Below are 21,487 nucleotides of genomic sequence, written 5' to 3'. Positions count from 1 at the left end.
ACAAGACGATCGAGTGCCATGGTTGCACGGCATGTGAAAATAATGCATCGTTAAGCAAATGTAGCACGTTTATTAAGAAGATGGAAAAGAACAATTCATGAGGTAAAAGGTAAGGGTAGAAAAATTTACGTATAGAAAACTGGTAAATAGCTGAAAGATTTACGGAGAGAGAGAGAGAGGACGTCGATCTTTTGTCTGTAGGCGACCTTTTACTCGAACACTGCAAGTAACAGATAAGGACGAAGCAAATTTCCCCGTCAGGATTCCCTCCACTCTGTTGTCTATATATAACCTTACGCACATCACTTCCTTTCACCTCTAGCTCTCATTTTCTCCCTCCCTCTCTCTCTCTCTCTCTCTCTAAAACACCCAATACCCTTTTCTTCTTCTTCTTCAATACCTTCTTCTTCTTCTTCTTCTTCTTCTACTGAACATATTGAGATAGAGGCCAAGGCATGGAGATCTTGCATTTCGTGTTTGGGATTTTCGGTGAGCCGTTTCTTTATTCTTTGCTCTTTTTAGATTCATTAACATGCTTCCGTTGCCTCTGCAGTTCTTTTAGTTGGTCACTGATTGTTTCGTCGCTTTGTTGCTCTTGGTTACAGGGAATGCCGCTGCTCTCTTTCTTTTCTTGGCACCAGCGTGAGCATCTTCCTTCCCTTCTCTGATTCATCGGCTTTCTCTGTCTAAACTCTTTACCATGGCTTCCATGGATCGTCTGGTCATTCATTCATTTTCTTCGTTTAGGAGGTTTAATATCTTCTTAAGAAATAGTTTAGATGATGAAAAACTGTCATTTGTTTCAAAGACTCTGCTCAAGAAGAAGATGGTAGCTTTCTTGTTGTTCTTTTATGGATCTTTCTTGTACTTTTAGCTAAAACGAACGAAGTTTCATGTCAGATTATAAGGATTTATTAAGGTTTCTTTATATTAATTAATAACCGAATGTTTCGATCGAACTGCGTAGAATCCTTACTTTGATTCTCTGTCAGCCCATTGGTTTATGTCCTGCCAATAATGCCACGTACATTACCGGCAAAACCAGTTCTACCCTCGTTTGGAATCCCAATAATATTTGTCTTCTTTGCATATCATTCATAGTAGCTTGTCCCCTATTCACCTCACATGCATTTTAACCTCTCCCTCCCTCTCTCTCTCTCTCTCTCTCTCTCTCTCTCTCTCTCTCTCTCTCTCATATATATATATATAATATATCCTTTTTAGTTTCTACTCTGATACTCCTTCCCACATGTACCGCGAAACTGTTGTGCTGTTTTGAGAAGCTAAAACCGTATATAATATAAATTTACCCCCAAATGGTAAATGAAATTAAACCTGGATAATAAATTCAAGGCAGGATCTGCATATTGGGGAAGAGACTTGGTGGGCAGAGAGTTTGATCACAGATTACTTTCCCCATGATTGTGTTTAGGAAGCGTTTGATATCATGGAACAGTTTCTGAAAATTCAGTGAAAGCTCATAATTTCGAATAATTTTTCCAAAAAAAAGTAATACTTATTAACCAGAAATATTTTTTAGAAACCAATTTCTTTTGGGGTGTTTCATGGCATTAAAGAAGAAAAAAAACGCTTTAAAAAGATTAACTCGTTCATCAGAAGTAGATTTTCTTGGTCTGATTCATTATTTGAGAGAAAGAAGGGAGATCGGAAAACAGAAGAAAATTGGAAAAAAAAAAAAAAAAAGCAACACCAAGATTGAGATTTTCGAGTTATCTTGCCTTCTTTGAAACGCTGATACTGAGATTCATAGACTGCATTAGTATGTTTTGAGTAATGAAAATTAAAGGGAGTGTCTCGGCGGGGGAATGGGTGCAGGCTAACGTTCAAGAGGATAGTGAAGAGCAGGTCGACGGAGGACTTTTCCGGCGTGCCTTACGTGGCGACGCTATTGAACTGCCTGCTGTCGGCGTGGTACGGGCTGCCGTTCGTGTCGCCGCACAACCTGTTGGTGAGCACGATCAACGGCGCGGGGACGGCGATCGAAGCGGTGTACGTGGTGCTGTTCCTGGTCTTCGCGATCAACGGCAGGACGAGGGCGAAGGTCGCGGGCCTGCTGGCGCTGATACTCACCGTCTTCGCCGGGGTGGTGCTCGTCTCCCTGCTGGCGCTGCACGGCCAGCACCGGAAAATCTTCTGCGGCTTCGCCGCCACCATCTTCTCCATCTGCATGTACGCCTCCCCGCTCTCCATCATGGTAATTGACGAACACCATTCCCTTCTCTCTTTTACATTGACCTGTGAATTTTTTTATCTACCAAAATTTTAGACAATCCGTATATATGATTTTGTGAAATAGTAAATATTTCAAAAAAAAAAGTAAAAATAACAATTGACATCTTTGAGGCGTGTGTCAATAGCTTTTAATCTGATGTTGAAAAATTGGAGATATTTATTTGTTAATTTTCATTAAATATAATGAGAAGAACCAAAATAACCAGGAAAAGAAAGAACTCCTGGAATGAAAATTGAAAAAGGATGACATATTTATGAAAGACCTGACCAAAGAAACAAAACGGAGGGAAATTTTTTGGATAAAAAGTTATAAAAAGGGTGACATTATTAGCTACTGTGATATCATTTTAGATGGATGTCCCTTGTTTTCAGGGAACTGTTGGTTGGTAAAATGGGTCCTACCTCACACTTGGTGGGTTGTATGGTGCAAACTATTTTGTATTATTACCTCTTTTTGGGGCAACCCAAAAGACCAAAATACCCTTCCCTCTGCCATTGGCAAACCAAATGACCAAACTGCCCTTTTCCCTCTGCTATAGGGCAACCCAAATGACCACAATGCCCTTTCCCCTCTGCATGGGCGACCCAAATGACCAAAATGCCCTTTTCCTTTGAATCATTGCTAACCTTGTAGGTGAAGTAAATCTCTAATATGATAAATGAGTATGGTCACCACTCGTTGTAATTTTTGAGTTAGTTGATAATAGGGAGAACAAGAGAAAGGGGGCTGTGCTTCTGTTCTTCACTTTAATTAGCCATTGTGTTGATTTGTGTTGGACTTGATTATTAATTGAGTGAGCTGATTTTGCTTGGTTTTTTGTTGGATGTTTAGAGGTTGGTGATCAAGACCAAGAGTGTGGAGTACATGCCTTTCTTCCTCTCTCTCTTTGTTTTCCTCTGCGGCACCTCCTGGTTCATCTATGGCCTCCTTGGTCGCGATCCCTTCATTGCTGTGAGTACTTTCTCTCTCTATCTCTCTATTTATCTTAAACGCGGACACTGATGCTTCATTTTTAGGCATTTTTATTGGACATAATGTGTGCATGCACGCACACGCACACACATGCACCCACAAACAAATAATAGAAGTCAAAAGGAAATGGGTAGTTCTTTGTCTGTTTTGGGTCTGCAATGACATGCCTTCAACTCTATCCAGCTCTTTTTCTTAGTAAGAAAGCTTTTTTGACATTTGGAAACTTTTAATATAAAAAGTTATCTGTTTCATAACATTGGATTCTTGTATTTTATATCTCATGCATGAATCAGCATTGTTTTTCCAGCTTCCTTTTCACCTGAAGGCCCACAAACAATAAATTGCTTGGAATAATGATAAAAATGAACAGAAAATGCGGCAACAATAATTGATTCCAACGTACACCAAAGGTTTTTTTCTTAAAAAGCATTTAATAATGTTTGAGAATGTTTGGCTTGTTTTTAGCCCACTGTGCTTGAGTGGCACACCTGATCTTTAGCTTCACAATCAAGTTCAAAACCTTGGTAGGTGGTGGCAGAGCCAAGATTTTTCTTAAAAAAGGCTGAACACGAAAATGACATGAATAAATAAATTGTATGAAATTTACGGTCAGGGGCAAATACGTTTTTCAAAAATTTTAGAGGTACCAAAGAAAAAAATTCAAAAAATTTAAGAGGTGAAGTTTAAAAGTTCAAAATCTTAGATTCAAAACCCTTGCCTCTGCCCCTGACTATGCAGACTGAGCTTAGGGTTTCTGGTGGTAGAGGTCCATCTGGGTCCCTTGATCTAGGCCATTGTTGGTTTCGTTTAGAACTAGTTGTCGTCGCGGGTGGAAATCATTGTATCAATCCTGGCCGCACATCTCACTTGGGGATTGTTCATCTGGTTCGCGATCTGTATCCACGTGTCTTTATCCAGCGGCCAACAAATGGTGCGAACAAATCCGTGACTTTTAGTGTGACATGTATGATTGGCTGTCTAGGTGGTGTAAGATGACTCTAAATTACCCTGAAATCCATGCAAATTGAAGAAAGTTGGTGCAATGTAGGTGGGATAAGGTTGGATGATGATAATGATGATGATGATGATGATGATGACGACGATGAGGATCGGTGATGACAATGATATTTTAAAAAAAACCGACATTTGTCCGAAGAATAGAATCATCTAGAACAATCTTTAAAATGGGTGCCCACAAAATTCCTTTTCTTAAGACAATCAATCTGTTATTATCCAACCTCTATGGCCCAGTATCGGTTTGTGTCAGAATAAATCGGCCTCCTTGGTCAAACTGAGACAGACTCCACACAAAACAGTTTGATATATCTTGCATTTTGTAGCTTAATTTTGAAGTAGTTCTATATTAGATTTCACTCTAATTTGTTCTAAATGCAATTAAGATATGAGATGTCTAAGATGATTGGAAAAGGCTGATGCGGCCTGATACTAGACCTGTATCATTGTGTAAAATGATTCAGATCCGATACGGGTGTTTGCAGAATTGAATAGGTCTAATGTGTTGGTCGGATTTCTGATTTCTGGTTGCAGGTCCCTAATGGGTTTGGGTGTGGGCTGGGAACTCTGCAACTCATCTTGTATGCCATCTATAGAGATTGGGGTGGTAAAGACAAGAAAGACCAGAAGGTAGTGAGCAGCAGCAAGGCCAAAGGCATGGACTCTTCTGCTGCTGATGCAGATGCCATGGAGATGGGAAGCATCAAGCATGAGGAAAACAGCACCAACAAGAAGGAGCCTTCTTCTCTCCTCAGCAATGGTGGCAAGGCAACACGCACGTGACTTCCCCTTCTTGCAGCAGGCGCCGCAGCCGGAAGGTCACGTGACCTTGCTGGATTCATGGACTGCTAAGTAGGCTTCCATGGGTGGCCTGTCTTTAGGAATTTCTAATTTTTTGGACGCTTTCTTGAAATTTGATTTTCTTTGGACGATGAATTTGTTGTGTCTATGAGCCTTTAAGCTAATTGGCTCTGGTTGAAATTTGTCTTGGAATCAAGGTCTTATTTTGCTTTAGATCTTGCATTTTTGCTTTGTTTAAGGAGGCCAAATGGAGCTATATATATGACAAATATTATCATAATATATATCTTACTCTGTTGTGTGTGCCATGTATATATATATATATGGTCAGCTAGGTGCCACTGTCTTACCAATTGCACCACTGGACACAATCAAATACTGATTATTGGATACTTTTTAACAGCAAACCATAATCCATCAGCACCTTATTTGTAGAGTCAGAAATAAAGTTGATGATTATTTGTCAAAGAAGTTGAAGATTCTAGTCAAATAAATCGAGGATTTGACGAGTTATATATCCAGCAAAGTAGCCTTCACAAGAAACTCAAGGCTGATGAGCCATCAAAACAGAGAGGGAAAGGAAGATCTTCTCACAACACTAATGTTGTTAAACTGAATGGAATCGTTCAGCAGACAAGTGGATGACCAATCAGATTCGGAATTGATCAAGGCTGATATGCCATCAAGACGGAGAGAGAAAGGAAAATTTTCTCACAACACTAATGTTGTTAAATTGAATGGAATCGTTCAGCAGAGAAGTGGATGAATCCAATCAGATTCGGAATTGATCAAGGCTGACATGCCATCAAGACAGAGAGGGAAAGGAAAATATTCTCACAACACTAATGTTGTTAAAGTCCATGGAATCGTTCCACAGAGAAGTGGATGAATCCAATCAGATTCGGAATTGATTCACATCAAACAAAAATTTCATACCTTTAGGCTTTAAATAATAAGCAAAGAGCAAAAGAACAAAAAAATGAAAACAGAACATGCTAAAAGAGATTATGCCACACGTACCTCTCGAATCGGACTCTATATGAAACAAAAAAGTCTGGTTCGAGTCAGCCCAATTCTGACAACAGTGCAGTTCAAACTAAAGTACCTCAACTGTAAGTTTCATTAGAAAAATAAAAACATTTCAGTTTGACTTGGCGTCTTGAATATTCCAGCTTAAGTATTCAAACCAACTAAACATAAGAGAAATCAATGTCATGGAGTGCAGTACAATAAAAAAACCAGAACCTCAAACGCCATGTCTCTATCTCTTCCCTTGCTCAATTATTTACAGCTAGGATCTAAGCGGGGGAGCGGCCTCAGTATATGCACAATCATAGAACGGATCACATGCTGGTGTTCACATACAGAGTCCAGATCAAAATAACCTCACAAAAGATAGCAGAATGAAGTGGATAGGCTCTGCCTCCACAGCGGACATGGGCAGCAAAATGGTGGCCTGATCCCAACTTCTCTCCCGATATTATCTCAAAATCTTTAGACAAGGGAAGACAAGTGCGGACTTGGAGAATAACTGGAGCACAAGGTAGCAAGATCACGCCAATGGAGATCAATTTCCAATTAATACTTCAAATGAAAAGCATATATAAAAGCAATCTTTCGGCAAAACAAAAGATACAACAGCAAGCATGGCTTGGCCGTGATTTTGGGGCTCTCATCACTCTTTAATGAACACACCTTCAAAGAGAAACAAGTGAGACTTCAAGTCCCAACTCTCCACATTCAAGCATGAATTTGTTGTGTCTATGAGCCTTTAAGCTAATTGGCTCTGGTTGAAATTTGTCTTGGAATCAAGGTCTTATTTTGCTTCAGATCTTGCATTTTTGCTTTGTTTAAGGAGGTCAAATGGAGCTATATATATGACAAATATTATCATAATATATATCTTACTCTGTTGTGTGTGCCATGTATATATATATATATGGTCAGCTAGGTGCCACTGTCTTACCAATTGCACCACTGGACACAATCAAACACTGATTATTGGATACTTTTTAACAGCAAACCATAATCCATCAGCACCTTATTTGTAGAGTCAGAAATAAAGTTGATGATTATTTGTCAAAGAAGTTGAAGATTCTAGTCAAATAAATCGAGGATTTGACGAGTTATATATCCAGCAAAGTAGCCTTCACAAGAAACTCAAGGCTGATGAGCCATCAAAACAGAGAGGGAAAGGAAGATCTTCTCACAACACTAATGTTGTTAAACTGAATGGAATCGTTCAGCAGACAAGTGGATGACCAATCAGATTCGGAATTGATCAAGGCTGATATGCCATCAAGACGGAGAGAGAAAGGAAAATTTTCTCACAACACTAATGTTGTTAAATTGAATGGAATCGTTCAGCAGAGAAGTGGATGAATCCAATCAGATTCGGAATTGATCAAGGCTGACATGCCATCAAGACAGAGAGGGAAAGGAAAATATTCTCACAACACTAATGTTGTTAAAGTCCATGGAATCGTTCCACAGAGAAGTGGATGAATCCAATCAGATTCGGAATTGATTCACATCAAACAAAAATTTCATACCTTTAGGCTTTAAATAATAAGCAAAGAGCAAAAGAACAAAAAAATGAAAACAGAACATGCTAAAAGAGATTATGCCACACGTACCTCTCGAATCGGACTCTATATGAAACAAAAAAGTCTGGTTCGAGTCAGCCCAATTCTGACAACAGTGCAGTTCAAACTAAAGTACCTCAACTGTAAGTTTCATTAGAAAAATAAAAACATTTCAGTTTGACTTGGCGTCTTGAATATTCCAGCTTAAGTATTCAAACCAACTAAACATAAGAGAAATCAATGTCATGGAGTGCAGTACAATAAAAAAACCAGAACCTCAAATGCCATGTCTCTATCTCTTCCCTTGCTCAATTATTTACAGCTAGGATCTAAGCGGGGGAGCGGCCTCAGTATATGCACAATCATAGAACGGATCACATGCTGGTGTTCACATACAGAGTCCAGATCAAAATAACCTCACAAAAGATAGCAGAATGAAGTGGATAGGCTCTGCCTCCACAGCGGACATGGGCAGCAAAATGGTGGCCTGATCCCAACTTCTCTCCCGATATTATCTCAAAATCTTTAGACAAGGGAAGACAAGTGCGGACTTGGAGAATAACTGGAGCACAAGGTAGCAAGATCACGCCAATGGAGATCAATTTCCAATTAATACTTCAAATGAAAAGCATATATAAAAGCAATCTTTCGGCAAAACAAAAGATACAACAGCAAGCATGGCTTGGCCGTGATTTTGGGGCTCTCATCACTCTTTAATGAACACACCTTCAAAGAGAAACAAGTGAGACTTCAAGTCTCAACTCTCCACATTCAAGCATGAAAAATCATTGCAGAATTCCAGTGCAATGATAAGGGTGACTAGTCAGAGATGAATCATAAACTTGTCCTCAAGCAACCATCAAAACCTTTTACTTCTCTATTGCTTTCCGTGGCTGTAGATGGATACATGATATGTCTAATGGAAACTAATAACCATCCTTCATCTTGGAAATAATACAGACTAATGGTGATATTCATGAAATGAAAACCGTTCATGCCTAAGAAGAAAAGGAGCTTCACCAACATAATTTGTCCAAAGTGATAAATTTGACACTCAGTAGAAGTAGAAAGCAAATATGACCTCTGAATCAAATCACAGAGACGCAGACTGAATTAAGTGAAAGCTACCAAAAAAACAGCCACCAGAAACAACCGCAGATTTTCTTGTCGGAACAGCATAGCTTATAAGTGCACCACCAGTTACGAGATTTTCTCAAACTACGTGGCAAATAAGATGGATCACGTGTCTATGAACAAAAGCAAGTTCAAACTAAATAAGGCAGAATAGAAACATATTTCTATAGGCGATTTTGAACGGTGTAGGGACTATTGTGAAGCACCCACTAGAAATTCAGGATAATATGTGGCATAACATGCATCACAAAGTAATAGCGATTCTAAATGACAAGACCTCAAATATATTTTAAAGACTGTTCTCCTGTCCCCTAGGCACAGACTTTCTTCAGTCGACCAAACACAGGCCAACTGTTATATATCAGAACAGCTAAAATCCTTTCCATTATTGAAGTTTAGCATCATTTAACACCAGAAGCTTGTATGCCATTGTTTGTTAAGGTGGAAGCAGGGAGGCACGGTCAAAATACGAGAATACCGTCAACCTTTGGAACACAGGCCTTGACAAAAAGTGGGTGACAAGATGAGCATTTGAACATAAAGAGTAGAAGAGGAGAACTAACCGGAAAGAATTATATACAGGTAGGAGAACTAAATAAGCACAATATGGAAGGAAACAAGGAACCTACTAATTGTTCGACAAAATGCGTGAACGAAATAAGAGGAGAGGAGGAAAGAAAGGCAAGCTTGCACTAGGCGCAGAAGTGTAACAATAAGAGCGCACCTTAGTGCCGGGGCAGTTTGGTGGAGCTCGGCGTTCGGGATGAGGACCGGCCATGGCTCGCCAGCCGCACGGAAAGTTTGTTCCGTCTCGATAATCTGACCCCTTTCGAGGATTCCTTAGCGAATGGCCTAGGCGGTGGTGGAAGTGGCGTCGATTATCTCCTCAACGCCGTCGACGTAGGTTTCGGTGGTCTGAGGCTGGTGGTCGTCGGTCCGGCGTTTGACGATCGGTTGGCAGGCGGGATTGGACTCCTTGGCCTTGCAAACATTTTACCATGCCAGTAACTCCATGCACGCTGCTGTTCACGGATCGAAACAATTTGGCATTATCTTAGCTTTTCCTAAAACAATTTGGCAATGAAGTGGCCACAGATTTGTAGTAGCCAGGAATGTCAATATAACCGATTTAGATAGGAAATCTGTATGACAAAAAAATAATATTCAATTAAAAAATCTGATCGGATTCATATTTATCCGATCGGTCTCAAATTCATATTCAAAAATATGTAAATATCTGATCGAGTTCGAATTTGTTCAGTCTCAGTTTTAAATAAATGACTATATCTAATGCTCTTATATTTTGAAAATTGGTTAGATTGGGTTGAAATTTGGATTTCAATATAAATGTAAAAATTGGTTAGATGCCGTTCAAAATTCAAATTCTGATATAATGTAAAATTTGGATTCAGATGGTGAAATCGAATTTGGATTCGAATTCAGACATTATCTTTCTTCATATTTAAATCCAAATATGTGTAATATTTGAAAAACAGATACGGTTCAGGGTATATCTGATTCGAATCCGACATTCCTAATTAGTAGTACTTGCGTAAACCATTAGACCGTACTGCTGCACCATTAAGCTCATGTACATGAGAGCATTTATTCAATTTGATATTTAGACAAGGACTGCTATTGATTAAATGAGTTTACTCGAGTTTAATCGAGTTGAGTTCATGTAACTCGAGCCTGAGAACAAGTCAAGCTGAACCGAGCGAGTTTGAATTGAGCTCGAGTTAGCTAAACTTGTTGTACAACCCTAGAGTAAATACTGGTAGGAACACCCCTTCTCCAAATCCAAGCAAGTTTTTGGAAAAAAAAAAAACTATAAGTACCTTTAGGTCAAGACTGCTGAGGCTAAGCAAGTTCTGATTTGCGAGTATTTCTTGCGTCCCTTTCATATGTGTGTATGTGTATGTGTGCATTTATCAAATCATTAAGAGGGTGTTTGATGCGAGGAATAGAACACTGTGTTCACAAGAAACAGTCTTCTGTTCACCGTTCCACATTAGAGGAATAATGCCAGTGTCCAAGCCTGGTGTGGGCGTCACTCCTCAGCAAATCCTGCACTGATCATTGATCATTGGAAGAATGAAGCTAAATGTTTTAAAATGTTTAAGGATGCTAATGGATCAGATTCGAATTAAATGTGTTCACATATTTGGATTCAAACACACATGAAAAATATCATATCGGAATCTAAATCTGAAATTCAGTTCACAATCTCAGTCCAGTATTTGAATTCACATCCAGACCAAATTTGACTTCAAAATGTCAGGGCACTGGATACAAGATATTTATTTAAAATTAAATCCAATGTGAATATGAATCCGAATCTGATTGGATATTTATGTATATCTAAATTCAATTGGATGTTATCTTCTAAATCGGAGTTCAATCAGATTTCTTAATTGAATAATTATTTTCATGTATAATTTTGAACAATTCGGTCACATATCTGATCTAAATTGGATATACTGACATTCTTACTATTTTCCATCGTTTTGCTACAAGAACCCAAATTCATAGTTGCTGCTGAGATGGTTGTGAAAAAACCAGTCAGCTTGCCTCAATGAGCATATTGTAGCTGGTAAGGCAAAGGGAGCGTGATGAGACGCATCCTTAATTGGTAAAAAGTTTTCCACCAAAATGAAAGACAAATCAAAGAAAAAAACATTAAATTAAAAAAATAATGAACTATGATAAGCGGCACCCTTGAACTGAGGGTGCATGCGACTGATATCGTGCCAAAATTAGAGCGAAGCCAGGATTTTTTTTTTTTTTTTTTTGAACGGTATACACCTTCGGAATACCCCAAAAGGGGATACATTTCGCTCTACTCCCCCCAATCTTCACTTTAGGCCACGTCGACTCTCCGTCGTGGAATTTCAAAAGAATCTTGACCTTTTTAGATCCTGACTGTTCCATAATGAATCCTGACCTTTCCAGAAGTTTGGTATGGTTAATGACATTTTGTTGTACAGGTGATTGAAAGGTCAAGACTCATTATGGAACAATCAGGATCCAAAAATGTCAGGACTCTTTTTGAAATATATATATATATATATATATATATTAGTGACGATTTTGAGTAGAGGCTTTCAAATTGTTCTTTGGTTTCAAGGTAACCATGTTCACATATTAATGATCAAAACCTAACACATGCATCGATACAAACACAAAACTTTGATGGATATAATTCACATTACACTTGAAGACAAGAGCCGGGCCAAGCAAAAAAAAAAAAATTGTTATATTTTATGGGAAAATGAGTGGACCAGCAACACCCTCCCTATTTGCTCCTTCCTATTATTAGGAAACATATTGGGCCCAATTACATGTTGGATCCACTCAGAAATTTCTGAACCCTGATAGTGACAAAGGGCGTGTAAGAAGAACCGAGTCCCATCCGTGTCTCGGTGGATCTGAGTCCAAATCCAAAATACTAACATTAGATATGATCGTCATTTGGATGTTTCAATAAATGTAGTTGATTATGGGCATCTTTTGTTAGATAATATTATGCATGCACATAAAAGGTTCAACAACTGTGGATTTAATTTTAACTTTTAGGAACACCCATATGCAAATAAGAAAAAATATAAATAAGTACCAATTTATAAATATTGCAAGTTTTGTGAGCTTGTGTAGGCAATTGCATACACCAACTCAGCCCGGACCTGGGCCCTCTCACCCACCCCTTGTTCTACCCACTGTTTTAGGGGTATTTCATCATTTTTGAAAAAAAAAATTTGTTTTTTGTCAGTCTATTTTTATATTGGGCTTTTTTTTTATTTCAAGCCTCAAAACCCAATTCCATATATAAAATATGAGTGATTGGTAGATACCAGAACTCTTGGGTATAAAAAAATGTTTTAAGCTAAAGTGAACCTCCTAATGCGTTTACAAACATTGATTTAACATAAATCATGCTTTAATTCAAGTCATTTCTGTAAAAATAATTGATTTTTGTGTTATCAAAATTGTGATGGTATAAGAGCCGTTCATTTTTTTAACTATTGAAAAAACATTGTTTAAGTAAGAAAACAATTAATTTAATATATGTTTTCCATCGAATCACTCTCACCAGGAACAGAAATTTTTCATGAGGAAGGCCAAATTAAAGTTTTTGAATTTTGACATGAGTTGAAATACCATTTTTCAAAATTTTTATATAAGACAAGTAAATTTTTCTAAAATTCACATGTAACTTTTTTTTTTTAAATGAGGTGGAGCTTCGATTTTTGTTTCTTATCCAAGTAGTCTAGTTCTTACCAACTTTATATATATATATATATATATATGTGTGTGTGGATACGATTATTAGACCCATTGGTTTTGCTTAGAAGACAATTAATTTATGATAAGATGATCGATGTCACTTTTTATGATTTTTAAACAATCTTGCAGCAAAAGGTGTTTTCGTAGAAAATTATAAAAGGTTGTCTAACTTTCCAGCAAGCAACGAATCACTGATCAACTTTCCAGAGTGAACAAATAGGTGTTCAACTTTTGAAAGAAAACTTCAAGAGGCTACCTCAATGTGAAAGAGAATGGAAAATGTTAAAAGTAGGGATGCAAAACCCAGTCGTACCTTCAAAACCAGGTCTTTCAAGTGTTATCCAAAGAGAGTTCTAACCTCTCTTCCCCTCCTTGTTTGTCTGTCCTCTATGAGAGAGTTCGTGGCAAGTTCTACCCTCCTCCATGTCGCGGGAAGTTTCTCCTCCCTCTACAATCTTTCTTACAGATCTCGCACTTGAATCAATTCGTTGCCACCAACATCTTCCGGGAAAGGGAGATTGCCTTTGACCCTAGATCAGCATCAGCATCACATCAAACTGTTGAGCTGCAATTCATAATTTTTTATTATAAAAATATAAAATTTATCATATATATATATTATAAGTGATTGGTAGAAATCGGAGGGGCAAAAACCAGAGTTTGTAAATATGATATTTAAAGTTTTTTTTTTTTTGAAATATAACCTTACTAATATGGTCTTAAGATTTACTAATATGATCTTAAGATATGTGATGCATAATATGTATTACGTTAATCATTTTTTTTTTGAGTTTTCATAGTGTTTTTATAATAAGGAAAAATGAAGGCCCTCACAGCACCAAGATTTTGATAATAGAAAAATCAATATTTTTCATAAAACACTACTTTTGATGATCACGATAGTTTTTATAAATACATTAGGATGTTTATATTTTATCTAAATTAATTTATTTTTAGGAAAAAAGATTAAAGGGTTAGGTTTTATTCTTGATCTGGTTTTTACTTTTATATATATATATATATATATATAAAGGTTCTCCAATTCATTTTCCACTTTCTAGAAAAAGTTGTTGCAACGTAAGATCATGTGAAGATCGTTTTGATTTTCAAGGTGGAGAATGGCTATCTATCCTTATCAGTGTATCCGACATGTTTGTCTAAAAATTCATGTTTTGAATGCGCATATTTGCCAAGATTGATCATGGTGGATGCATTCCTCACATTCAAAACCCTGCAATCAACCTAATGAGCATGTTTTTTGGGCTTTATATTGTAAGATGTTATGAGAGTTTTTAATGGGGGGGGGGGGGGGGGGGGGCTCCCTTCCTTTGAAGAGGAAATTGAGAGAGAGAGAGAGAGAGAGGAGAGGGATCATGGAGAGAAAAGGGAGGGGCAGGAGGGAGAATGGGCTTGAAAATTTAGGCCGACTTTAAATGGATGGAGTAGATTTGATGCCCCTAAACGTATAAGTAAAAGTAAAAGTAGAGTCAAGACTTCCCAGAAATCATCTAGGCTTTTGCTTTTGAGAAGATAGTATGGTGGATAAAAAAAAATGAAAAGCTAATTGTATTTTCAAAAAACTATGGTAATTTAGATTATGAAAACTATGGTTGGGCATCGGGTCAGACCGCCGACGGGTACCTGGTATCTGGCCCGACTCGGGCCTGGCCTGATTCCTTATCGGGTCAGCTTAGTCGGGCTTGATAATGCTTTTTTGTTTATATTTATTTTATTAATTATATATATAATATTTTATTACAATTAATTACATTTATATATTGGTTTATATTAAAAATATTTTTTTAATTTAATTGGACTGGGCTGGAGTTCGAACTCGTGTTTGAATGGTCGGGCCGGGCCGTGCCCAGGCTTAATGAAAACTCATTTGTTTCATCCTTTTTATGGGTATTCAAATCTTTTATAAAATATAACTGGATTTCAATTTTTTTCAGCTTAATTTTTCATTGTCTAATCTCCTTAAAATTAATGGCATATACAAATCCCATAAGATGCGGAGCGGAAGTGCATCCAATTAGATGACCGATTGTCATCATCTAATCCTCTAGGATTCTACACCTGAAATTCAGGTTTTGTCTTTTGATGTTAGGGACTCAGTTTTATATTCTCATAGAAATATCAAGAAATGAAACTGCTAAGAAATCATGAACATTAATTAATGTAATGTACTTTGTAATGAATAAGCTGGGGTGCTTCAGTCTAGGAAAGGAAGATAAATGCAATTGAATATTTGCAGAAACTCCCAGTGGCTCCTTGAATATGGAGAGTTCCAGTGTACCCAAAATTTACCTTCATTCTTCTTATATTTTTTCATGTTTTCTAACCAAAATAATCATTTAAATTATTTGTTTTTCATTATCTTTATCCGATATAATAATTTAAACTATGTCCTCTTCATTGAGTTGGCAAAAATTTAATTTCCAATTATGTTTGTCAAACTATGCTTAAAACAACTTAATGTTGGAATTTCCTTTTCTTCTTTTAATTGGTGACAAACAGGATTATCCCACCACTTGAAGGAAAGCCAAAGTCTCATCCTCTCCTTTTGTTCTCGGGATCGGATCGATAGTTGCTTTGGTATCAAGCAGTGAGATCTTTTAAGTTTGGTATGGATTTTTTAATTCATGCTCGGGTCCATATTTCAGATGCGATACCATCATACACGTCTACCCGAAATGAATTTGCAATGTCGAGTTTCAAATACCAGGTGATCTGGATTTATGTTAAGCATTTAGTGGATAGCGAGACCGGAAAGCACATCCTTTTTCTACAATACACCTTTTAACTTGAATGTCACATATGTCGCTGTACGACACTCAAGCCGACCAGCTATGTTGGTTGTACTCCTTGAGATTGTTTATTGTTTGATTTTACCTAAGGGTGGGCATCGGGCCGGGCCGGGCCAGCCCGATAAAGAACCGTCGGGAACGACCCGACGGGCCGCTGGGTCGGGCCCGGATATATGAAACCTGGGCCCGGGCCCGGCCCGGTTATAATAAAATAATATTATTTTTAATTTATAAAATATTTTTTAAAAAAATAGTATTTATTAGTGATAAATATATAATATTAAAATTAAAAAATTAAAAAAATTATATTTTAATTTTTAACGGGCCCAGGCCTGACCCAGCTAACTTTTTCCAAGCCCGGGCCCGAAGCGGGCCGGGTACCCGGCGGTGGCCCGGCCCGGTGCCCACCCTTAATTTTACCCATCCGAAATTGGGTTTCGTAACCCATCTGTGGTTCTAAACCGGTTCACATTGTTTCAAACCAATCTATGATCAATTTCACCCGCTTTTGTATCGGTTCGTTTGGGTCCTACAACTAATACTTTTCTAATTTTGAATCGGTTCATGCAATTAGGGACCGATTCATGATTTTTTTTTTTCAAATTGGTTCATCAAAATTAGCTTGTTCAAAGCATTTAACACAGAGTTATGTTGAGACACTAATGTTCTGTTATTGTCGCCAAACAGCCTATTAGGGACCGGGTCAACAGGCTTGGAACCGGTTTATTAGCTTGAATAACCTCATGCCCCAAGTTTTTCACAAAGAAATTAGATTTATTTTGTCATGGTTTTTGAAAAAAAATGAAAAAAGAAAATGAATAACCTCATCCCACCAAGTTATTCACAAAGAAATTAGGTTTAATTTTGTCCATCACACACACAAACCAATTTAAAAAAAAAAAAGATTAAAAAAACATTTTTCACAAAACTAATCTTTAAAATTAGTTTTTATTAAGGTGTCATCCAAACACGCCCAATATATTTTCTAACTAGTGATGTGGATTTGAGTAGTAGATTTGGATCTTTAGTGGTTTAGAACTTACTACTATTGTCCTTAGATCAATTTTACGTTGTTCTGCCATGTCTTTGATTAAACTATTGTAATTATGCATTCTTCACGTAATAATTATGCAATCCTACATATGTAGTGGTTATGTTTATTTTTCATTAATGCACATTGTATACTTTTGATTATGTTAGTTGTAAAACTAATGCATAAATGAGCATTTGAAATACCAAAGTGGTCAATTTTGTTAACCATGACTTCTTTCAACCGATTGCTAGTTGGATTGATTAATATTGAAGCTATGTACATGTTTTACATGCACTATTGCATGTGATTTTAAAGTATGAGTTCGTTACCACAAGGGATATTTTTATATTTCAATTGTTTATTATATTTGGTGCCATGTATACTCAATGACAATGTTGTCATTAAAAATAACAAATGACATAAACTAATGTGCATTTTCAAGCACTAAAATGGTGAAATATAATAATTAACCACAATTTACAAGTGTTTCAATACGGAATTATTCGTATATTTATTCAAGTATTGCATTATTTAAGAGACCGTTTGGCAATAACAACACATTATTATTATTTCATGAATCTGCCCTATTTTTTGGTTGAATGTTTACGTAGGGTAAAATAAGCATGTGACAAATAAAGGCATCTTGCTTCATAAAGAAATATGATTTGTACCATAATCTTTCATCTGCAAAAATAATTAAAAGTAGCGTACATTTGAATGGAATAGTTTTGGTCAACAAAATAACACTATAATTCATCTGTGGCTGGTGGGAGCCCAGATCTTCCAAAATCCCATTGTAGTGAAGTTGGACTCAGATCCAGTTACATGTGGCTCCCACATGAGATCGGAGTCAGTGAATCAAAATGCTCTTATGTTAGTGATTCATTCATTCATGCTGAACCCGAGATGGGCCTCAAACTGTGTGCCCATATCTTAATTTATAGGGGCGGAGTCAGGATTTTTTTGTCGCATGAGTCAAACTATAGTTTCAAAATTTTAATACGAGCCAAAATAAAAATTTTCAAATTTTTTATATATATGAAACTAAATTTTTTATATTTACGTACAAAAAAATTAAAGTTTTTAAAATCAATCTAAGCATGCAGCAGATCCAAATTCGATGGTTCAGATTTGGATACGGTAGTCATGTTGTATCCCGAATCCAAGTTCTTAACAATCTGAATCCAATTACATGTAAATATCAAGTTGTCAGTCAATTGAATCCCTCCGATCCCAACCAGCTAAGGATCCAAACCTTTCTATTGCATCCACCTCAATCCCGATCCGTTTTACGCGAAGTTACCCAGTTCTATCAAAGTGCTACAATGTGGTGGTGCCATGTAAAATGGATCGGGTCCCTTCAGTCCTTCTATCAAAATTTGGTTTTCTTTTTTTTTTAATATGGATCTACAAAGCGAGATACATGTATATTCCACATCGGGTCAGAAATGTAGTCAATGTTTTCCATGGAATGGGTGGTTTTGATATTAATATTCATAGGCTGGATTTAGTTTACAGATCCATATCCAAACTTTGCATTTTTTTGCATGTAAAAAAGGAAAAAAAGAAAAACCTGCTCCTGCCCTCCCTCTATTGAACTCCCACAAAAAAAAAAAAAGATAATTTCATCATTTAACTTTTGATCCAGATTCAGCATCACACACAGACGCGGACATGGGTTTGGATCTATAGAAAGTGACTCCGATTTGGATAAGAAGTGGTTGTGGATCTCTTGGTGCACCCACCTGCCCTGGACCCATAAAGCCACCCAGGGCTGTTCGGTTTGACTAGGACCCACTCACTGAACCTGAACTCAGGACCACTAGACCAGAATTTATGGCCAGGGAAGAACGAGTCATGGCCTAGGTCAAGCCATGCGAATCGTGGGTCCACGACAACTGAGTCAAACTGATGGAAGTCACGGTTGGCGGAAGTTGACGGTACGCACGAGTCTTTGACTGGACCCACAACTGAGTACTTTATATAAACTCAAACTCCAGCCAAATTACCGACCAAGCTAATTGACCTAACCTGCTTCTTCCAACCCCATGTTTCGCAGCCCACCCAAATGGGCCGTGATCGGGTCCAATTTGCATGCTGCTTGTTCTAAGGTCTCTGGCTCAGTCGAGTTTAATAATGTTAATATATCTTATTTGAATGTGATATTTGACTAAATTGTTTCAAAGAAATCGGATACGAAAAAAAAAAAAAATGACCGATAAAGAAATCAGATTCACGATGGGTTTAAGAAATGACATTCCATCAAATTTGGATTTGGATTCAGACCAAATTTAGTTTTGAAAAAAATATTCCATGTCCAAATGCCTTTATGTTTTGAAAGTCACCAATGCAATCCAAAATTTGGATTTGGATTCAAATATGAATGTAAAAATCGGATTCATATTGTGAAATTGGATTTTGGATTCAGATGAGATTTTTTTTACATTTGAATTCGAATCCGAGTATATGAGTATCCGGAAAAGCGAGTCTACTTAAAAGTTATTTGATTTGGATCGGATCCATTGACATCTCTATTCAGGTTGTGATTGTTGGCTTAACTCAAATGTGAGCTTAGACTTAGCCATTCAGGGGACATTTGAATCCGCTCAAAAAATTGGGAAGATACATGAGATACTAAATAATATAAGTGTTTCATAAATCTACCTCAATTTTATTCATCAAAAATGACAAAGTGTTTCACTTATGAAGCTCGTCAGGGAATGACCCACGTAGTCCTTGACTAACCCACTAGAGCACAAACCCTTTTGAAGCGTGCATATCTAGAAGGTTTGACCAAGCAACTACCAACAAAACCTTCACTCTAAAGAAGATGAGGATTTAGACCACACATCCAAACCCGATTTAATTGCTCCATACCAGATGACGTATACCCGCCACAAAATGGCGTAGATACAAGGTCTAGTTCTAATTCATACCAACAACAAATAATTGAGACAAACCCAGTTTCCATGTCAAGAACCAGTGGTAATGGAATTTGTTGGAATTTGTTCGGATTGCATGGATCCACTACCAATGTAAAAAAGATATAAAAGGACTAAGGTTGCATGTTGGCCTGGTTGGTCAGACCGGTCAAACTTGGCAACATTGGAGAGAAGTTGACTAAGATTGAACCGGCCTTATGAAGACTAAGCCAACCATGGCTCGACGATGCACGACCACTTTGCTCCGACCCAGCTAACTTGATCCAGCCTTATATTGAATAAAAAGACAAGAATATTCTTACTCGATATCGTGGGCAGGGGTAGAGTCAAGGTAGGGCTTGCATGGGCCTTGGCCCCACCTTAATTTTTTTTTTTCAAATCAGATATAAATTTTAGAAACTTTCACTTGTTTTATATAAAAATTTTGAAAAATGATATTTCTGTCGTAGTCAAAATTTAGAAACTTTGATTCAGTCCTCCTTATGAAAAATTTCTAGCTTCGCCCTTTATTGTTGGTAAGGATAAGGATGTTAATGGATTAGATATCTGAATGAACTGCTTCAAAAATGTCCAAATAATTAAAAAATAACATGGATTCAATTTTAAATAAATATCTAACTTGATTCAGATTCAGATTCAAATTCGGATTAATAAGTATCCCATACCTAATATTCATACATCCTGAAAGCATATACCCAATATATCAAAACATGCTTTAGAGTCAGTAGTGTACTTAAAGTCAAACTTAGATTCAGATGCGAAAAAAATAAAAGTATAATTCAAAGCAGATTCAGGTCGTAAATTTAAAAAGTCATATCCATACATGATATGAACTTTTATTTATTTGTATTTAAAGCCGAAGCTGAATATAACAAACATTTGATAAATAACATACAGCAAAGAATCATTTGATAGCATGAATGCTTTATGAATATCCCATGAACTCAATGAACAATAGTTGTGGTTGATCATGAAGTCTTTTTGCCGGAGAGCGTAACCAACAACAAACTTCGGTTTTAGGTCGTGTTCAAGCATATTCCGGGAAATGGTTTAGCGGGGCAGAACCGTAAGTCAGTGGCAAGCAAAAGCGAACTCACGTGATTAAAGGATCTAAAAGAGGCCCAGTTGGATTCGAATCTGAATCCAAGATCCATACTTCAGTAAATCTAAGATCTAATACGAGCATATTCCGTTACTGTGATCCAAATAAGACACCAAAGCGGATCCGTTCCCATAGCGCGGCGCCAAGATTGGACCTGACAACTCGCACGTGCCGAGCGGAAAACGGCCCCAAATTCGATCCTCTCGGCGCCCGCTCGATCCGGAACCGGGTCGGATCGGCATATCCGATACGACTCCAAAGTAGGCTAACAGCAGGAGAAAGGATACGATATCCGATACGGTGATCGTATCGGATATGAGGATGTCGTATCGGTAGCGGCGTGGTCTAGATCCGCGCCGCAGTTCGGGGTGGGTCCTGTCGATTTCCGGTCGCACGTGCGAGCTCTCTGGGGAGTTATGATTGACTCGAATTCTTTCTTCTTCACATTTATTTATTTATTTATTTATTTATTTTTCCACCTCTCTCGTCTGTGGGGGCGAAAGATATGAAGCGGATCGAATGGAAATTTCACGTCCGCAAGGACGCTCTCGGTAGAGAG

General features: G+C 37.5%; 1 protein-coding gene and 1 long non-coding RNA gene across 5 annotated transcripts; one reads left to right on the top strand and one right to left on the bottom strand.

The window, feature by feature from the left end:
• The first annotated feature begins 304 nt into the window (after positions 1-304).
• Positions 305-5,254, top strand: LOC116263416 (bidirectional sugar transporter SWEET1-like). The gene is made up of 5 exons (XM_031643176.2): positions 305-489; positions 606-642; positions 1,837-2,215; positions 3,086-3,205; positions 4,775-5,254. The coding sequence occupies exons 1-5, from the start codon at positions 456-458 to the stop codon at positions 5,021-5,023; spliced, it is 819 nt and encodes a 272-aa protein (XP_031499036.1). The 5' UTR covers positions 305-455; the 3' UTR covers positions 5,024-5,254.
• On the bottom strand, positions 2,119-9,833 carry LOC116263424 (uncharacterized). Of its 4 annotated transcripts, XR_007574409.1 has the most exons (6): positions 9,485-9,833; positions 7,903-8,188; positions 7,678-7,767; positions 6,287-6,572; positions 6,062-6,151; positions 2,119-2,256 (listed from the first exon to the last, which is right to left on the bottom strand). It is a non-coding gene; the product is annotated as an uncharacterized LOC116263424 (long non-coding RNA). The 4 variants fall into 4 exon arrangements; XR_007574408.1 differs by lacking the exon at positions 6,287-6,572; XR_007574410.1 differs by lacking the exons at positions 6,062-6,151; positions 6,287-6,572.
• Positions 9,834-21,487: the final 11,654 nt, after the last annotated feature.

Source organism: Nymphaea colorata, chromosome 1 (assembly GCF_008831285.2).
Source record: "Nymphaea colorata isolate Beijing-Zhang1983 chromosome 1, ASM883128v2, whole genome shotgun sequence".
Lineage (NCBI taxonomy): Eukaryota > Viridiplantae > Streptophyta > Magnoliopsida > Nymphaeales > Nymphaeaceae > Nymphaea > Nymphaea colorata.
Note: the sequence above shows the minus strand (reverse complement) of the source record. Positions and strands in the feature narration are given on the sequence as shown.

Bases quoted from the DNA above. Each gene is read 5' to 3' on its own strand.
- LOC116263416 (XM_031643176.2), top strand. From the start codon at position 456: ATGGAGATCTTGCATTTCGTGTTTGGGATTTTCG. The intron at 490-605 runs GTGAGCCGTTTC...TCTTGGTTACAG, and splicing joins TTTCGTGTTTGGGATTTTCG to GGAATGCCGCTGCTCTCTTT. The intron at 3,206-4,774 runs GTGAGTACTTTC...TTCTGGTTGCAG, and splicing joins GTCGCGATCCCTTCATTGCT to GTCCCTAATGGGTTTGGGTG.